At 35.1% G+C, this 15,676-nt stretch overlaps 1 protein-coding gene across 2 annotated transcripts in view; it reads right to left on the bottom strand.

Annotated features, from left to right (window-relative positions):
- Positions 1-1,123: 1,123 nt before the first annotated feature.
- Positions 1,124-15,676, bottom strand: part of LOC124167180 (CAD protein) — a 141,786-nt gene continuing 127,233 nt past the window's right edge. For both annotated transcript variants that reach the window (XM_046545008.1, XM_046545006.1), the window contains 5 exons: positions 9,965-10,035; positions 6,726-6,904; positions 6,194-6,296; positions 4,545-4,646; positions 1,124-1,848 (listed from right to left, as the gene is read on the bottom strand). In XM_046545008.1, the coding sequence (XP_046400964.1) occupies positions 1,651-1,848; positions 4,545-4,646; positions 6,194-6,296; positions 6,726-6,904; positions 9,965-10,035 (653 nt within the window). In that variant the 3' untranslated portion in view covers positions 1,124-1,650. The remainder of the gene's footprint in view (positions 1,849-4,544; positions 4,647-6,193; positions 6,297-6,725; positions 6,905-9,964; positions 10,036-15,676) is intronic.

The raw sequence follows: 15,676 nt of genomic DNA, 5'->3' as shown, positions 1-15,676 counted from the left end.
CAAGAACATAAAGCTTCTAGAAACAGGACCCAAACTGGAATTTCACAAATCATCTATTTGAAAACAAATGTTGCAGTGATTTTTTCCCAGGGGTGTTGCACAAATCTTGCGAAGGTGCTGAATTACATAGATACGCTTAAGGCTTTGAAAATTGGGCATCACAAGGCAAAAATGCACAGGTCTGCAATGAATACAGAGAGGAAGATATATCTCTCTTCATTAAGATATAATCCAGTTTCCCAAGCAAATAACCAGAAACACAGCTTTCTTCACCAACTACCATCTACCCCTCTCATTTCTAGGAGTATATCACCCTCACCCCTTCTGATTTAGTCTTTTTAAGCACCAGCCCACAGGGTTCTCCCCCCTTACTCCCATGTTCCTCTACCCAGCAACCCTAACAATACCCTCAACCCTGCCTTAGCTAACTCTGGTTTCATACTACAAACAACCAACCTTCTCCCACCATCTCTCCTCGTCTACATGTTTTCCCTTGCCCTCCTTTGGGACAGTTGAGATGAAGGGTGGAAGTGGTTCAAAAGGACTGACTTTCTTAATTAACCCTATCAGTCATATTGTCCATTAAAATGGACATGACCTTTAGGGATTCTTACTTCCTCAGCTGTGTATCTTTTCATGAACATGGACTAAAAAATCTATAAACATGGAGAAAAATTTTTACTGAAAGGGTTAAAAGGCATGCATATTCACATTTTTCCTAAATGAATTCATTCATATTATTTTTATGTCTTTGGAATTCTTCTCAAAGTACTAAGTTTTGTTGGTGCAACTAAGTACTTGGACTGATTTGCTGACTACAATGGTTTTAGCCCTGTAACTCCTACATGCCAACTCTCCTCCTCACCCACCACCACCACCACTCAGCTTCCTCGAAGTACTTAGTTGTGCACCCTCATTTTCACACAAATGCATTCCAAACTGTAATGTCATCTTCCTATCCACCTCCACTCTCTCCTTTCCCCAGGGCAGTGGACAAGACTATGCCACAATATGGATTAACACTTTGATCGAGTTGAAATAAAGTTTCTGCTGAACATATAAATTTTTTATTACTCTGTCATGAATGTTCGATATTTACTCCCAAAGTAATCAATTATAGAAGTAATTTTCATTTAGACTGCATGGGAGTCAAACTTTATTTAGACTCAATGATTCCAAGTTTGGCTTACATAAAATATTCAACAAAAGTAGACACACCATGATGCAATATTTTCCATACAGCAGTGATTTAACAAAATGCAAGTAAGAAAGTCAAAGATTCAGTAAGTAAAAACTTCTGTCATTTTTTGCATCATAAATTTTCATAAGTAAAAGGTAGTTAAAAAAATAAAATTGTTTCATTTCATTTATAAAAGGATGCACCATATACGGTTGTGCTCTTACAACAAGTTCAAATAAAAAAAGTAAAATATCAAGTCATTAAATCTCACTATCATCAGTCAACTTACAGCAACAATTTTTTTCATAATTGCAGCCAGCCACAAAATGGCTATGATTTAAAGATGCAAGTAGACTCCTATATATGTTCTACTTAGCTTAACAATTTCAATACTGTTGTTATCTTGAAGATGGAAGAATAAAAAAAAACATGGCTCCAATCTTCATCACTGCATTTAAAAATCTATCGATCTAACATCTACCAAGGACAAGGGACAATAAGGCCATTCGAACATAGAGTCCCCCTTCAGCTTGACGGAAGTAAGCAGCTCTGGGGTCCGAGTCGAGTTCAGGAGAAATTTCATTGAGTCGTGGCAATGGATGTAACACACAGCAGCGATGTTTGGCAAATCTCATCAAATGGGGTGTCAGAACAAGAACCCCACAGGCCTAAAAACCAAATAAACATATCAGAAAATTAACATAGGTTTAAACCTGAAGTCATCTGAAGCAGATAGTCAAAAGACACGTTCTTCAAGTCTAATTTCAAGAAATATTTTCAGATATGCTTCAAATATGGTCATTTTCTCAATCGAATCACCAAAATGAAAACTACAACAAATAAAGGTAAGCTCAATTTCTTCCTTTTATCAGCTAATCAGGGTAGAAAAAATTATTCTCCACACTACAATTCAATAAAATATGAACATGATCAGCCTGATGCAGTCAGCCTTTGATATCTTATCCAATGGCTTCATAATGCATGCATTATCCAAAATACAGCATGATCAAAAACATGTAAAAATTGTCATTACACCTGTAATTCAAATCACACAATAGAAAATATTTCACGAAACACCTGACTTTAGAGATAGAGAACCATTAGTCAACAAATTCCTATTTCACTAGAATACTGTTAATCTAGAATTCATAGCTATGGATGTATCTCTTAAAATGTTAAGTTTTCTATAATCCTGCGAAACCTTTTTTTTCTGGTCATGCTATTAAAATGCTTTTTCAGCCTTGACAAAACTTTCTCTATACATTGTTTGCTTAACCTTATCATTTGATGAAGATGACTTCACAGTTGAGCAAGCTATGTCAATCATTTTAACTACCCAAATTTTCCACTTTAGGTGGTGTCTATATAATGAAATAGGTGAAAGATACTATAATAAAAGAGTTTCAATTGGAACAAGAAATTTTCCCCAGGGTCAATACCACCCAAGCAATCAATGCCTGTAGTAGCAAGAGAAAATTGGAAGCCATATAATAAAAAACAGGCCATGTTATAAACTAACATTAACCAGTCTAATTTTATTTTTAGAGTTCTCTTATTGACAAAACTACTGAACAACAAAAGGTAGCATTCTATGGTTGTCAGAATGTGAAAGGCAGAGAATTGCCTTAAGTTTTCCAAGCCACAAAACTTGACATGAGATCAAAAGAATTGATGATAGATAAAGTAATAATTATTTCCGGCATAGAAGCATCATGACAATGAAGCTGAGATCTCAACAGTCCTCTGATTTCTTCACAGAGAGTTGTGATACACTGACATATGCCCAGTGCTCCATAGCAGATTCCAAAACACAAAATATCGCTGTCATTGACCAGGCACGAATATTTCTGACCATGTGCAAAAAATTTAACAGGCGGAAAAAAATCATTACCTGTGACAAATTTTGCTAACTAAACTGTTTGAGTGTCTTTTTTTGATCCACTGTGATATCTAAGACATATGTAAAAATATAACTAGCAAGTATTTTAGTGCTTGAATTCGTCAAGCGGGTTAGAGTGAAGGGTAGAGACATGGAGGTGACATGTTATTCTGAGTACTGTGTCCGTAAGCGATTAACGTCGTGTAATATGTTCGTTGTTGATGAATATTTCGTTTTGAATGTTTCGTTTTGGTGCTTTGGAGTTGACTTACCAGCCTTCAACAATAACTTCCCGCCTTAGCAACCACTCCGAAAATGTGAATGAAATCATACATAAAATGATTACAGCATTATTTCCATTTACTTTACATTGAAAATAGATTTCTTATTATATGAATACAAAAAGGGGCCCACAGCATTACGGACAATAATTTATGAAACATTGACAACCTTAATAATCTTCTGCCTAATAATAATAATGTTAATTTAGGATATGTGCCTTTAATACTATAGGAGAAATTGGATGGTATCGATATATTTGTAAATCGATATATCTTCATTCTAAAGCAATATGTATAATTATAAATGATAAATTGCATAAATCCAATGTTGTCCAAGTACACAATATGAATTTAATTTTTGCAGCAATACTACTAAAGCTGCTGGAAGCATCTATCAAATGTATAATATTATCGATCATAACTTCCATTTGATTACCTGGATTTATTAGCTTTATCATTAATTTGATTAGGTAGTCTTAATATTAAATTTCAATGTGAGTTTCAGCCTTATATCAAATGAAAAAATAATTAGTGAAAAGTCGAATCCAAGGAAGGTTGATTTGATGTACTTTGTAGAAAAATGGATCGAGTGACTGTTGATCATGGTCACTTTTAACCTTCTTCATAGGGGTTATATTCTTGTAATTTCATTTTTCTCCTTCAAACAGAATCTTATGTAAAGGGAATAGAGTAATATCTCCCTTCAAAGAATTTGTCCTACCATTATTGAACGTTAGTAAAAAAAAAAGTCCAAAGTTATTCCCAAAAGAAAAGCATTACAAACTTTCAGAAAATAAGAAAAAATACTTAATACCAGTATGTCACAATGATGACCACACCAAAAACTCAATTTAAAAAATCTGGTTTCCGTCAGTAGAATTTCATGTTCCTGAGACAATTCATAAATATCCAATAATAGCGAAAAAGTTTTAGTCCCATAAGTCTCCCTTGCTAATTCAAGTTGATATATCTCAAAAACTATTTGACTTCTAAGAGTTTTCAGATTTTTCCTCGTGAATTTTTTTTCTTTTACATCCCATAACCCATATACCTACAACTATCACAGTTTTGGCCGTGAATTTTTATCAATCAATCAGTCAGTTAATCAATTTGTCATTTTTGTCACGTGTACACCGCGGAAAACTAGTAGTACAAGGTGCATTAGAAATTAAGAACTAGAAAATAAATTTTTCAAATGCCATACCTTTTCATACTCTTCAACACTCTGGAACCTTTCTCTCTGAATTCTTGTCATGTAAATCACATCACATTCTGGGATTACTTCCTCAAGGGAGCTGAATTCCTCCTAAAAAAGAAGAGGAAGACAAAATGATGATTAAAATGGTAATCATGGGTCAAAACATATTTTTCAACATATTTTCAAGGATAAAGCCCAATGGAAAAACAGGCCAAACATTGTCTAGGCCTTCTAAACCTTTGCTTTATTTAACTTAAATGTATTGATGGAAGCAAAAACTAAGCATCCAGTCATCTCTGGATTTGCTAGAAAATAATTTCAAGTACAGGTACAGTAGCAGTTGTTCCATTACCGTATATGTCTGAATAAAGTCCCCCCTTTTTTTCCAAAAATGCCTGTGGTAACAGTAAAGGGGGGGGACTATATTCAAATGCATTTTTTTAATTTTTCCCGAAACTGAAGCCTCAAAATTAGGGTGGGGACTATATTCGGAGAAATACGGTAATTGTCCAAGAAATTATGTAGAAAGATTGAAAACAAGTCATGGGTTTACTTGTTTTCGAGAATCTGTTGGTGGCAATTCCACTACCCTCACCCACACTCACTAGTCCTCCCCCCAAGATGGCCTTGGCATTTAGGTAACCTAGTCATTGCTTAGGCCAGTGAGTCCCTACTCAGTTGGCTGTCGGTCATGCTACGTAGCTCTCAATGAATAGGAAACCAAAGCTTGACTGAATGGATGCCCAGTGGGATATGCAGTAGGATTTCTTCTTGTACATCCCTCAGAGTACTTCTACAGCAACATCGTCTTTTTTACTGTGATTTTTGAGTGATAAACATCTAGAAAATGCATTTAGTAAGTTGTTCCTAGCTATTAACTTATCTGCACGATACTTGTCACAAATGCTACCTTGTAAAGGAGTTTTTGGTGCTTAAAAGAAAACATACTTTTAAGAGATCCATTCTAGGTGAAGAATGGATGAGCAACCTGGCTTTGTTAACAATTGAAAAATAACTCTTAGAGACAACTACAGATGGAGAATATTTCTATAAAACAGCTATTTAAAAATATCTAAGGAGAAACAAGTGAATGGCACTACTGCACTGCATGATCACAGGACTGCATCCTGCTGCATGTCTGTCCCTCTACGTGCAACTCTGCATAATGTGGCTGTTTGGTGCAGTGTCTGGAATATCGTTTCTGCCACTGCACCTTAATTTAATGCTCCTTACCAATCCAACATGATCCCAGATGCAAGGCTACGTCTTGCCACAGATGCTTGATTTTTGGAAAGAAGCTCCGATAACTGCTTTACGATATTTTATTGGAAATTTCATACAAATATATTTAAGTTATCAGCGTTATTCCTATGTGACATACCACCAATACAATAGAGAAGAAATCACATAAGATGAGACAGCATTTCAAGGTAACTAAACATGGCATGTGCTTTTTATAGACATGTTTCCCTTACTTAATTTACTTTCATTTCATTTTATTTGGCTTTTTTTTAACTTAGTTTCACAGCAAGTTGGATTTTCGTACCTGCATACCATTCGTTACTAATGAATCATGTTCACTCAAGATATTTTTAAAATGAAAATAGTAAATGTTAAGTACACTGCTTAAGTTAATATTAGATTGCATTAATTACCTGCGGAATTCCCTTGGAAGCAACATACTCTTTGATATGGTTTGGCATACCTAGTCCAGGAGGGCTAACATACAACAACCTTACATTGTAGAGGGTGAGTAACCTGTAAGAAAGAGAATATTTTATTCATTCGCATAAACTTTAATTCATATCAAAAAGCTAATATTTTCTCAATTTATCTCAAAATCTCACTTCCGAATCACAAGCTTTATCTGCATTCAATTTTTCAAGGATGCATAAGCCACTACAGAGAATACTTATTAGCTTACAGCATAGCATCATCATTGCATGTCTCATATATACATTTACATACTCCTCTAGCAAAACTGTAAGAGCAGGATATCTTCTATGCTAGTTTGTATTTAAGTAATTATACAATGTGTTAAATTAACAAACATATTACACCACTTTTAATACAATCAAAGCAACTAATATGAAATGTTTTATAGAACTAGCAAAATCAAATCTTTTTCTACTGAAACACTATCGAGAAGCTTATATTGTGAAACAGTCGACTGGTTGATTAGATTACCTTGCCAAAGAATGTACTGTTCTCCCATGCTTCAGGTCTCCAACTAATGCAAGAGTAAGTCCGTTAATGGTACCAATTTCCTCCCGGATGGCAAAAGCATCCAAAAGGGCTTGTGTTGGATGTTCACCCACACCATCTCCTCCACTGATAACAGGCTTCCTGCACCTTGATGCAGCTCTCTGAAAAGTTGAATGTTAAAATGATCCTAGTTGACCATCCATTTTCAAAGATTATCGCACACAAAAACAGGCTTTGCACAGTAAGAAAAAAATCACATGCTATGGTTACAGTTTGAAGAAGAATTTTTTTTGACAGACTTAAAACTGGCAGTTGGGCACAATGCCCAGGTAGTGACAAGAGCTTATTCAAGGTGCGTGCAGGGATTTCCAGTACTGCACCCAAGTAGGAGTGAGAGCTTGCAAAACTCTTGGTTTTTTTTCTGTACCTAGAGAGCTATAAGTTGGCACTTGGACATTTGAACCTACGGCCAACAGGATGCTGGCTTGTGCAGTATCTTCAATCATGGCAGACCTCTTGTCCGGGGTGGGGCAGCGTAACTTCATTTTTTTTAAACTTAATAAAACGCATTGTATGAATCAGATAGTTTTTATTTGGTTTTTACAATCTGGGTGCATACTTTAAGTTTTGTTTTAAATATGTAGTCTTGAAGATCAAATCATGTAGATGACGTCCTCCATTCTTGATACATCGAGTATACAGATTTATGGTGTTTGTCATGCCCTTTGCAAGTATAGCAGGCATTATGTTGGTAATTTCTTCCTGGATGTTGTTCTTTAAATCTTGTAGGGTCCCTGGACGGTTCACATACAGATGAGACTTCAGAAAACCCCAAAGACAAAAAAAATCACAAGGGGACAAATCGGGAGATCAGGCTGGCCACTGGAAATTGCCCTTAATTGAGATAAGGTGTACTGGGAACTGTTCCCTCAAAACAGCCATCGATGCTCTTGTGGTGTGTGCTGTTGCACTGTCTTGTTGGAACCAAATGCAACCCAAGTCCAATCCAACCGTGGGAAAAAGAATTCCTGTAATATTCCTGCTGGGTTGCGATCACAGAACATCCACTTGAAAAGTAGGCCTCAATGGCAAACGCAGGCTCCTCACTATTCCTAAGCTAGATGGTGACTGAACTGTGCCTAGATAAAAAACTTTACAGCACTGCCTGTCAAACAAAACCACAAGCGTGCTATGACACCAACCGACCAAATGGCGAGAATTACAAAAAAGGAAGTTATGCTACCCCACCCTGTGGAACCTATCCCAGTGCTGAATGATTAGTACTCTACGTGATTCACTTATCATAATTTTTATTTTTCTTACCAGCCATGAAAATACCCAGTGAAGCAAAAACATGTAAAACTCAGCAGAACAACCTAATAAGTTTCTGTTCTGATGTGTTTGAAGCATAAACAAATACTTAAAATATGATTCATTACAAGTTTGATGCTGGTTTACATAGATAAATGAGACATTCTAAATATTATCCAGTCATGTAATAGTCGTTAATGTAAAATTACATTCTCAGCAAAATTACGAACATCTGAGAAGACCTCTTTGATTAAAATTGTGTCTACCAATTATAGTATAATAATAATTTCATGACTAATGTGCAAATGATTGAAAGCATTTGACTGATTATGATCCTCGACAATAGCTCAAATTAATAGCAAATGCGGTCCAAATTAGAAATACAGTACTCTTGTTATTACAAAAGACCAAAATACCAGAAGTTCGTAATAATGAAGTTCATATGAGAGGTTATTTCCTGTAAAAGGTATAGTCTCCCACTCAAATAAGACAAAATCTACAAAGAGATATAAATTCATAGTTTGGATTTTTTAATATTGCTTCATTATTGTGACCACACAGGTTTTTGACGGTATTGGGAATTGAGGTTCTAATTTTTCCATTCTTCCAGTGCTACCGTGTCGTTTATCTTAAACCAACAACCTAAGGGGTAGCACCGGAAGAATGGAGACATTACTTCATTATTATTCAGTAGTTATGAATGAATATTAACTAGCTGCTGATTTATTCAAGTTTCATCCGAAGTATTTGCATGTTTCCTTGTTGGTTATTATGAAAGGAAGGAAGAAGAATCCACACACAGGAAATTCGTGCAATTTATAGCATAAATAATAACAGAAAAACCTGTAAAACAAACTCCCATAAGGCAAAATTTTAAGGAAACCTTCCTATTTTGAAGTCATTGGCCCAGTCCCGGACCCGTCTACTGGACAATGTATGCTAAAATTCTCCCATAATAAACCTTTAACGACGAAAACTCACTACAATGAAGTCTGTACTTGTGTCCTGACAATCATTAATTCAGCCAATAAATGACAATAGGGGAGAGTGGTAGATTTTCATATTCAGGCTGGGTTCACAAGGAGCCAATCAGGTGGAAGACAGATGAACAGAAAGGCATCTGGCAGACATCAGCTACCACCTCACCCATACCACTGATCTCTGCCATTGTGTGGTTGTATAGCCAATCTTACATTTGTTTCACACCCTAGTGAACTTAGTTTATGTCACAACGAAACTGAAGGAAATCACAGAAAATTTAAGTGTTTGGACTTGAAGGTCAACATATAAAAGAATGATGAGTGCAAAAGTGTTGTCTTCAAAACGGATTTCAGAAAGTGTTTCAGTGTACGGTCATGTAGGTCATTTGAAATCTAGGTGAAAGAAGAAAAATCTTTTCAGCATTAAACATGCAACTCCAAGAACCACATATCTTAGGCTATGTGATGTGTGAAAGCATGAATTCCATCTAGTTGTCTTTGTGGAGGCTCTTGTTTCTGGTTTGCAAGTGATGCAGATGGCATGCTCACAAAAGGTGTTCACAGACCAGTCTTAAAATATATGCATTATTTGAAAAAGCATTTTTAAAGAATATTAGTAAAAAATTGCTTGCCCTGAATAAACAGAGAGAAAATTTATTCATAGTAAACTTGTCTACATGGTCCTTAGAGACATGAGCTGACAGAAGTTTACCAGGTTCAAATCCAGGTGACTTAAGGTATTCCTATTTAAAACTCCTGTCTTTAAAAAGTTCCACACAGAAAGGAGCTGGACCCTATACCTTCAATATGTACAATTAGCATGCCTGCAACTAGATTTAGGGAGAGCTCTCCCTTATCAAAAATATCTCAGAGTTTGAGAACTGAGTGTAATACATAATAAGAGATTTATAACTCATGTGAAGTACTCACGGATACGGCTCCTGGCTCTGGATGCCTCAGAACGACAACATCTGTATAGCCAGCCATCACAGCAACAGTATCTGAAATTCATAAGTAATACAAGTTATAATTATGCACGATTAAATAGCAAGTACTCTATTCATTTAATATTCATCAACTACAGAAAGTAACGGAAAAGCAAACCTGCAAAAGAGATGATTTACAATACATTCAAAAATACATTATCATACATGTTTTATAAGTATACAGAAGGCATTGTTATTGGAAAACTTAAGTATCCTAGGCATGAATGTCACATTTCAACCTAAATTATTTTAGCATGTGACTTGGATGGCACTAAAACTTCAGAGGCAAAATTCCAAGATATGAACCACTTGGCTTCCCCCTTTAACACAACACAAAAGCAATTATGCACTCAATACAACTAGACTGAATGATACTTATAATAACAACTTTGAGTTAAATTGATCAATTTTAACCCCTTCCACTTAAATTTATTTCTGAACATTGTTTTCCTATCCTGTATTTATTTTATCTGTGGTTCTTTTGAAATGGAATGGTAGGTATTGAAATTATATTTTGTAGTTTGTAACCAGAGAACAACAGTAAAATAAAAAGTGAAAAAGTTGATGAACTCTTCTCGTAAGAAGATCAGGAAAGCAGCTATCTTCACTCATATAAAATCATTTTACTCCTTCCAATGTATCATATTTTATGAAATATGAGTCTTTTATGTAAATTATGGATATTTTAACCTGGATCCGCCCAATGTAACATAAATGTCACACCCTGTATCGCTCCGCTGTAATGGCTCTTGCATCGCTCTGGCACGGTATATTGTTGTGTTTTATACCTTATTAGAAAGAGGAAGCTAAGTGCTTCAATTCAAGGTAAGAATTGTCAAGTGAGAGTGAAGACCTATCCTTTCAGCAATCCTAGTACTTAGGTGCCTTCCCAAGACACTAAAAATGGACGTTCGCTTTGAGTAAATATTTAATTTTTTCATTAACTATTTAAGCTACAGCGACAAATTTTGGTGTATATCAACATAATGATACAAAATTATTAATAATACATTAATATGTTTGGTATTGCTTTCCATTTCTGTAATATACTCTGATAAATGGTACTGTGACATAAATGTCACATTGGGCGGATCCCTATGCAAATCTTCAAAGTTTCGAATTTTATGCTCTAGTTAGAATAGAGTATGTGCACATTTTTGGGAACTGATCTTAAAAAAGAATTTACACCTCAATTAGGCTAAATTCCGAGTCTGAGAATAGAGAGGTACTTTTTAAGCGAGATATTAATTATTAAAATTTGCAAAATTAATGATGCGCTGAAACACCAGTCGGCCATATTCTCAAGGCTGTGACGTCATTTTGTTCGACGTGTTCTCCGGCATTCCTTGTTCTTTAGGGTGAGCCCCTTTACAGCGTATACTGAGTTTGGAAAGAAGCCATGGAATGCCTTATGAACTAGATTTAAAGTGTGTACATGCCATCATCTACATCTCTTAATTCATTTGTTTCTCGGTTACGCTGACGACAAGACTCTATCCACTTTTCTACCTCGAACTACCTAATCGTATTTCTTACTCCTCGGTTCTCGCATTTGCGTTCGTTTGCAGATTTATAGTGACATTAAAATTAAGAGACACTTAAACAGTGATGATCCTTGAAATAGTACGACTTAATTCGTGAAAACTAAGTCACTAATTACTAATTAGTAACTAACTTCGTAACTGTACCCATACTACTAACTAAAAAACGGAAATTTAATTTTCGATAAAAAGTGATAGTTTGGGTATTCAAAATGTTTGTAATTTAATTCCAAACACAAGGATGCTAATATTTTCCAAATCGGATGTGAAATAAGCTCAATATTACGTATCACAAGTCGGGACTACTTTTTGGAAATGCACCGCGCGCAGGAATTCCTCGCTCAATGGATAGTCATAACATAACAATAGTCTTAAGACACTTGTACCTTGAAAACCAATAAACTTATGCTGTGAAGAAATATAAAATGAACAAATTATTAAATTGTGCTAACAAATGCTTCGAGAAGCATATTGAAACCGAATGAATGAAAAGTAATCGTCTCATCTAACTATCAAACATTTGATTTCCAGCCCAAGAGATTTCTGTCATTCATCCGGACCAAGTTTTCAATAACCAATTTTTAGATATACCTCACAAATGCTATTCATAAACCTCAACCAAGCAAATGTACATCTGACTGACATATCTATGTTAGCGAACTGAAAATAACTTGTAGAAACATTGAGATAATCAGAACTCTGCATTTGAATACATTAATTCTACGAAAGAACAAATACGTCGACTAAAAGTGCGTTTTTTTTAGAAATTAAGATCAGAGTACTGCTTAAACTGGACCAAAATGTAACTTCAGTTATTTGTGCTTACGTTTAAAACCTTAAATAGCCCAGAAGAAGAAGAACCCAGCTCAGTAACGGCAATTTAATAATTAACTATGGATATTCATCCAGTCACCACGGGCCATAACTGAATATGAAAAATTATTTTTCGTGAGTCAGTAGGTTAAATAATAATAGAATAGAAAATAGTTAAATAGATAGATTAAATTATGATCGGTATTTGAAATGACAATAATACAAATATCGATAGTTATCTACCTACCGGCACTTTACCTTCGAATCGTGCTAACAAACTTTTGGCCAATTACCTACTGTAAACAATCTCACTTAATTCACTTATGTTAGACCTAATTTCCGATGAGGTTTCCCGTCCATTTCTCTTTATTATGAATGAGACAAGACAACAAAAAAGCTCCAGTTCAACATTAAAACTCCGTGCCGAGGCATGTAGGTATAGTCCAACATAATCAGCACGGTCAATCATTGAAGCATCCACCTTCGGGATATTATTTGAAGAAACCCTCACGAAACCTGATTCCATGATAAGCACTTAAACGTATTTCCCTTTACACAGATCAGATCCACCAACTTTTTCCAATGCACACGTAGTTTATTGAATCATAAACACGATCATAACACGATAAACACCTTGCACGCTGATGAGATAGACCAGAATGACGTCACATACCGAGGAGCCAATAGATGAGCATTTTCGTCTGCCTAATATCGTTGCGAAAACAATGCATATTAAATAGCAATTATTAAACAAACTAAGCAACAATTAATGCTGTTAATCGAAAGTAATGATATTTACGATACACTTTATCGAATAAACTGCATTTCAATCGTATTCCTCCCGAGTGCACATACTCTATTTATTGCATTTTCAACGTTTTTTCCTTATTATTCCTGCCAACAGATTTATTATTTATCAATTAATCGATAAATTTGCATTTATTAACTTTTTTCCGGTAATTAATTCTGAATTAAAATTTTTATATGTTAGGAATATCGATAGCTCAAAGATATTACACTGTGTGAAGCCAAATAGCTTCCGGAAAACGAAGACTTTGACGAAGTATAATCAATATACCTTGAGCCACCAGAAGCAGCAATTGTCACTGATGAGGACATAGCAGATGACCAGGCTGGTGGACTTGTGGAAAATTTAACGGGAAGACAACTTCGGGCAAGAGTGGAGCTTGTTTTGCAGCTTGATAATGATAATACTAATGAATTTCAAGAGAAGTCCGGAAGAATTTCGGTACCAGTTACACGTAAGGAAAAGGATTCGAAGTCAACGAAGCGTACATCACTTCTCCCACAGAAAAAAGTAAAAATAGAAGCAGCCAATTGGCGACGGGAAGATCTTTTTGTAAGATATAGGTTATTCCCCGAAACAGATCTTCCTGAATTGAGGGAAAAATCATGTGTAGAAATTTTTGAAATGGTTTTTTTCAGACGACATTTTTTAAAAATTTTTTTTCTCACAGCAGAATCAGATAATTATATTACGTTTATTGTTTTTTTCATCTCCTTGTATCAGTATAGAGGAGATGAAAATTTTCATAGGAATTTTACTGTTATGGGGTTGTAACAAGGTTCCATCCAAGCGATGCTCCTGGGAAGATTCTGGGGATGTTTACAACTCAATGCTTGCCGTAGCTAAGCAAAGGAATAGGTTCCTTGTGATAAGTAAATAACTTCACTGTGCAGACAATATGATGCCCGACATAATAGACAAATTGTGGGAGCTTCGCCGTAGATCACTAAATTGAAACAACGTTTCAGGGGGATTTTTCCCACTGAGAAAACTCTCTTTTGGCAGGAGTATGATTGCGGATTTTGTTATCCATCCTTGCATGCAATTCATTCGGCGTAAGACAATCAGTTTTGGTGGTGGTGGTGGTGGAATATTTTTCCTTGGCTTTTGAATGCAGCTGTTCACAATCTGAAGCTGTTCACAAGCGAAATCTGGTCCTTGCATGTCACATTTAGAGATCAGGCGTGTTACAGTGCAAACATAACTGACCATACATCGATGCGAAGCCAAGTATAGCCGCCGTACTACTTCATTTTCAACAGAGGCAGATAGTGAAATATGTTATGATGCTAATGATCAATTAGTCCCTGTTTTACTATAACAAAAGGTTGCGTCGCCGTGCTGGAGAATATTGTGCTTCCGTCAAATGCACTGCATGCGATGCATGTAATATGGACAAATATTGCTTCACTACTTACCACTCAAAATGATACGCATACGCCGGCAATGAACTCTAAATCAATCTTTAGTTCATTTGAAACAAATTGATTCAAATTTCATTTAATTTTATACTGTATTACACTCTTTGCGTTGTGAGAATATTTTTCAAATATGTATATTTATTCTATGTAATTTCCAAAATTGATGAATGCATTATCAACTGTTTTACTTATTAGCCATGTAATAATATTATTTAAATGTACCTTCAACAAATCTATTGACTGTGTCAATTCAAGGTTCCGTAATTTCATAACACTCCTGACGAAAACTTTACATAAATTTAAAATAATTTTTCTTGATGTGTATTTGACAAGTTTATAATATAAACATTATAAATCTAAATATACCCCACATTTGTGAAATAACATTGAAAAAATCCAGAAAATTTGAACACCTTAAAACATCACAATTTACATCGATTGCTACAATGTATGAATCATGGGCAATTGAACTCTGAAAATTATTGCTAAATTTTTAAACAATTTACTTCAAATATAAACAAAAGCTTGAAAATAGTGTACGTAATTAATAATATGTTTTTCTAGTGTTTTTTATCATTTAAATGAACTGTGCAGCTCAAATGCAAAAAATATTTGCTTTTTCTGGGGAAATATTACCTTGCACCAAAAGACAACAGATCCACCCAATGTGACATTTATGTCACAACCTGTATTTCGGGAACTACACAACCGATCAATGTAATATTTTCAGAATGTAGTAAAAATGAGACCCTTAGCATTCCCCTAGAATATGAATTATTAATCTCAAAAAAAAATATTTTGGGCGGATCCAGGTTAACACGTTGCGTACCAGGGTATTTAAATTCCTTTTAACCCTCTGTTCCGGCGGTTTTTTAAACATCACTCACTGAGCAAACCTTCCATTCGAAAAAATGCCATAACTTATTTAAAAATTAAAAATTTTTCATGCAATTTTGAATGCAATACTCACAAATAATTTCAGAATCTTTTTCTGGTGTGATACTCCATGAAACACTTTCCCTTGTGGAGTGGAATGCCGCAAGTTGAGCACACATACCTTGTTTCTTTTCTAA

The sequence above is a fragment of the Ischnura elegans genome, chromosome 10, assembly GCF_921293095.1.
Source record: "Ischnura elegans chromosome 10, ioIscEleg1.1, whole genome shotgun sequence".
Lineage (NCBI taxonomy): Eukaryota > Metazoa > Arthropoda > Insecta > Odonata > Coenagrionidae > Ischnura > Ischnura elegans.
Note: the sequence above shows the minus strand (reverse complement) of the source record. Positions and strands in the feature narration are given on the sequence as shown.